The sequence below is a fragment of the Acomys russatus genome, chromosome 28 (genome assembly GCF_903995435.1).
Source record: "Acomys russatus chromosome 28, mAcoRus1.1, whole genome shotgun sequence".
Taxonomy (NCBI): domain Eukaryota; kingdom Metazoa; phylum Chordata; class Mammalia; order Rodentia; family Muridae; genus Acomys; species Acomys russatus.
In genome coordinates this window covers 41,999,427-42,004,387 of record NC_067164.1, presented here as the reverse complement: position 1 = coordinate 42,004,387, position 4,961 = coordinate 41,999,427, and the positions used below count along the sequence as shown (strand labels likewise).

At 51.1% G+C, this 4,961-nt stretch overlaps 1 protein-coding gene across 1 annotated transcript in view; it reads right to left on the bottom strand.

The window, feature by feature from the left end:
- The window catches only part of Ephx4 (epoxide hydrolase 4), a 26,054-nt gene extending 21,775 nt beyond the window's left edge, over positions 1-4,279 (bottom strand). The window contains exons 1-2 of the mRNA XM_051170330.1: positions 4,047-4,279; positions 1,786-1,871 (exon numbers count right to left, since the gene is read on the bottom strand). Coding sequence (XP_051026287.1) covers positions 1,786-1,871; positions 4,047-4,271 — 311 coding nt within the window. The 5' untranslated portion in view covers positions 4,272-4,279. The remainder of the gene's footprint in view (positions 1-1,785; positions 1,872-4,046) is intronic.
- Between the last annotated feature and the right edge of the window lie 682 nt (positions 4,280-4,961).

Genomic DNA, 4,961 nt, shown 5'->3' with positions numbered 1-4,961 from the left:
CCTGAAGGACAGAGAAACCAAGCACATTAAAAAAAAGGGGGGGCCCGGGCCCTTACCAGACACTGACTCTCCCAAGGGCTTAATCTTGAGCAACTTGGCTTCTACAACTGTGGGAAGTAAGTCTCTGTTCTGATATTTTATTCTAAGCATACAAATAGACAAGGGTGGTAACCACTGTAAATTTTTGGCTATAGGCCATTTATTTATTATACAGTGTTCTGCCTGCAGGCCAGAAGAGGGCATCAGATCTCACTATAGATGGTTGTGAGCCACCATGTGGTTGCTGGGAATTGAACTCAGGACCTTTGGAAGAGCAGGCAGTGCTCTTAACCTCTGAGCCATCTCTCCAGCCCCCTTGGCATTCTTTTTACTTTAAAACATTTATGCCTTTGATAGGACCAGCATTCGTATGTACCCATGACTATGTCTTCGCTCTGCCTTCTCAACTAACCACGCCCGAAGCTTCCTGCTGAATACTCCAAGGCTGTGGTTTGCACAGAATCTCCTTTCCTCACCCAGGATTGTATTTTACCCACAGTAGTTGCTCTTCAGGAAATGTTTCATAACTTGAAAATTCAGAAAATTGAAACATTAGAAGACTTTTTTAAATCTTCAGAGGAAAAAGCAGAGTTAGGGGTGGTGCACGTCTGTAAGGCCAGCACTTGGGAGACTGAAGGAAGTAGGGGTGTGCACTGAAGGAGTAGGGGTGTGCACTGAAGGAGTAGGGGTGTGCAGTGAAGGCCTGTGTGGTGGTTTGAACAGGAGTGGTCCCCAGAGACTCATGCGCGAATGCTTGGCCATAGGGAGTGAGTGGCACTATTCGGAGGTGTGACCTGGTTAGAGGAAGTATGTCACTGTGGGCATGGCCTTTGAGGTCATGTATATGTTCAAGTGACACCCAGTGTGACACAGTCCCCTCCTGCTGCCTGTGGATCAAGATGTAGAACTCTCAGCTCCTCCTCCAGCACCCTGTCTGCTGCATGCCGCCATGCTTTCCGCCATGACAATGGACTAAAGCTCTGAACTGTGAGCCAGCCCCGATGAAATGCTTTCCTTTGTAAGAGCTGCTGTGGTCATAGTGTCTCTTCACAGCAATAAAAACCGAATTAAGACAGCACAGCCAGCCTAGGCAACACGGGAAGACTCTGTCTCAAAAAATTAGGATGGCTGTATATTTGTATGCTTTTAAGATCAGGAGAGAAACTGCTGCTGTGGCTTCAGGGATGTTCTGGGATGTTCCGGAGTTGTCACTTGGGAAAGTGATTCTACGATCAGTTCTACACTTAGAGCATTTGCCCCCTACAAAACCCAATGATAACGTTTAGCTGCTGCTGTGACAGTGTCGAGAGGAGGACTTGTTAGTGATTAGGCCACAAGCTATCTGACCTCGTGGGGTTAAGTGCAAATCTATCCTCTGTCACTGTCCTGTCTTTCCACCACGGATCCTGTTCTTGGACTTCCCAGCCTCCAGAACCAAGCCAAAACAAAACAACAACAATAACAACAACAAAAAACCAAAAAACAAAAAAACGAGCCAGGCGTGGTGGGCGCATACCTTTAATCCCAGCACTCGGGAGGCAGAGGCAGGCGGATCACTGTGAGTTCGAGGCCAGCCTGATCTACAAAGTGAGTTCAGGACAGCCAAGGCTACACAGAGAAACCCTGTCTTGAAAAACCAAAAAAAAACCAAAAAACCAAAAAACCAAAAAACCAACAACCTGTTCTTTCACAGCAGCACCTAAGGGACTAAGTGTTAACGCAGCAGAAGCTAGCTGGGAAGCTTACCAGAATTCTGGGAACCCGTGGAGCATCATCATTAGTGGTCTGCCCCTTTCTCCAGCAGCAACATAGTGAAACCTCAGCCCCGAATCCTGAAAGGGGAAGAAGACGTGGATAGCGTGATGACCCGGGCATCAAAATTAAGGCGTTTAGTGCTTCCGCCTCACCAACAAATTTCTCACTTGACTTATTTTTAACGTGAAGAAACAAATATTAATTTAGCAACATGAGTTATCAATAGGATAACTGGACTGATTCCCCTTTGTGGTATTCCCCTGGGAATACCCCTCTTCCTTGCTCTACCACAAACTTCGGAAGCACAAATGTCATCACGTCACGACATAGCTTTCGTCTTAGTGGGGGTGTCCCATTTCGTGCATGCCCTGGACGGATACGTAATTAATTCCCACCTGAAATTCAGTTTCTAAGTCTATTTCACATATTTTTTTTCTCCCTCAGATCTCCGTCAAGAGCTGTACCATCACTTATGTAATTCACACCCCTTCTCTTATTTTTAGGTGCCTCCTTCCCACACTACAATCGTGAGTGTTTCATATATGCCACCCCCCCACCACCACCACGGGCCTTTTCCTTCTACCTCCACTGTTTCTAGCAGTGCCCAAGAATTCACTCTGCATTGGGGAGGTGATTGCCCAAGGAGAGGACAGGACTGCCAACAAGAAAAGGATGCAGCAAACACCAAGGAGATGGGAAAACATAAAAGAAAGGAAGCAAAAATCTCTGAATGTAAAGAAGAGTACAAGTCCAGAGCTGAGCATGGGCTTTGTCTCTGGCCTTTAGCTGTGTCCCTCAACTCTGTCCCTGTCCCTTAGAAGCTGGGGCCCGAGGGCTGTCGCTGTAGAGCAATGGCAGAGTGATTGCCCCACAGTGGGGCCCAAATCAGCACATGAGTCCTGAAGAAGCAGAGGTGGGGATGGGGTGGGGAGGGCGGGGGTGGGTGGTAAGTGTGCGGGTGGGGGCCTGGGGCGTGAGGGGGCTGGGGGTGGGGGGCTGAGGATGCGGCTCAGTCTCAGTGGTAGAGCACTCGCCTGGGAAGGCATCTGAGAGGAATGTGGTGTCTAGGTGACTGGAATGGCTACTGTGTCAATTTCTTGGTTCCATGGAACTCATGAGCTGCATCTGTCCTAAAGCTGGACACTTAAACAGACTTTACTGTTACCTTTAAAAAGCTTACTTTAGTGGCGGTGAGTCTTGGAGGATGGCCGCCAGACTGGATTTAACAAGTATTTTATTGTACTGAGTATATGCCAGGCTGGAAATTACAATCAAGAATTACACTAAGTTCTAAGTCTGTTGGACTTGGGTTTAATTTCATTTCTTTCTTTTCTCTTCGTTTTTTCTTTTCTTCTCCAAACATGAACACACTTAATTCTTACATTGGTTTCAGGCTCCTCTTGTCTTTATGAATCCCAGTTGCTGGGGAGTTTAGCTGCTGGTAGAAAGTAAGGACTCAGTAACATAAATATCTCCTTGTGAGCTGCCTTTGAAAGGCGAATCACAGAGAGTGTTTCACTCCACCACCTGGCATCAGGAAAAAGAACGTCTGTGGGCTGTGACAGAAGCTGGGACAAGCACGGACAATGAAAATCTGTTTGCATGGCTGGCACTCTTTTTTTTTTTTTTTTTTAAAGCAGACCGAATGGAGCTTTATTAAGGAGAAGTGGACACCTACTTTTTATTCCATCCCTCTGGTCCCTGACTTCTTTACATCCGCTTCCTTCCTCATGGACACAAACTGTTTCTTTATTATTTAGTGCTGCCTAGGTCATCTGAGACTAGAAATGGCTTTCTAAAGAACAGTCCACTCGCTCCATTTCAAAATCTGGATGAGCCAGCAGGGCATCGCCAGGAGCATCGTTCTGCACCTGATGGAGCCCTTAAAAGGAAAAAAAAAAAAAAAAAAAAAAAAAAGGTGACAGGAGACAGCTTCTCCTTGCAGTAGGAAAGGGAGCAGAAGGAAGATCCGGTTAGAGAAATTCCATATTCAGAAAATACGCCCCCCCCGCCTGCCCCCCCCCACGATAAGGAGAGATCAGAAAGACAGACTGACCGGCGGACCAGCCCCCAGTCCCGTCCCTCCGGCTTCCCCTCCCGGTGCCTACAGCGCGTCCTGGTAGCCCGGAGGCATCTTGGAAGCGTCGTCCCGGCGCCCTTGGCACCGGCGGCTCCCACGGCTCCCACGGCTCCACGGCTCCCACCCGCGTCACGCTCCCCTCCCCTGGCTCCACGCCCGCGCCGGCCTTCACCTTGATCCGCACGTAGCAGTGGGTGCCCAAGGAGGGGTCGTTCAGGCAAGCCGGAGGGTTTGCCCGGGCCGCCCTGCGGAAGGTCTGCGCCGGTGCCTTGCCGATGCTCCACAAAAGTTTGAGCAGGTGGACAGAGGCGCACAGCCCGCAGTAGCCGTACACCAGGGACCAGTAGAGCAGGGCGCGCAGCGCGGGCAGCAGGCGGGGCGGGCGCGGCGGGGCCATGGGGCGGCCTTGCGGAAGCCGAGCTGCGGCGTCCCTCCCGCGCCCGCCGCCCGCCCGCCCCGCGCTCGCCCGCCCTCGCCCGGCGCTCGCCCCGCGCTCGCCCGCCGGGTCCCGCACACGCCGCGCGCCCGGGCCTCGGGGACCGCGCAGGGCGAGGCCTGGGTTATCCTTCGCCCGAGCCGCTTCGCTAGAGCCCAGCGAAATGAAGGCGACGCCGAGCGCCATCCCCAGGGTCCCGCCTAAGCGCCCTGCTCTGCTCAAGTTCAAACGCCCCCCACACCCACACCCACACACCCCATCCCCGGTTTCCAGACGCCACAGACCTTTTTCCGATGGGAGAACCACGGAGGGCGAGAGGGACTTCAAATTGCGGTAACTATTTCTTCAGGTGGGTACCCCTGACAATCCTCTACAAATATTAACTGTTCTTCAACTAGGTTCAAAGTTAGCAGCCCAGCCAGAAAAAGCAAAAATAAATAAATAAATAAAAAATAAAAAGGCGCTTTAGACCAAGGCACAGGCAAGGAGTTAGTCTGGCCCTCCCCCTTTTAGCAAGGTGTTCCCCCGCCCCCACTGCTCTCTCCTCCCCTCCCCTTCCCTCATTCTAGCCCCATTGGCATAGACCCCACAATGGTTTATCTCCCGCCCCTCCCCTTCACACACACCTAGAAGAGGCCTTGAACCTTTGGA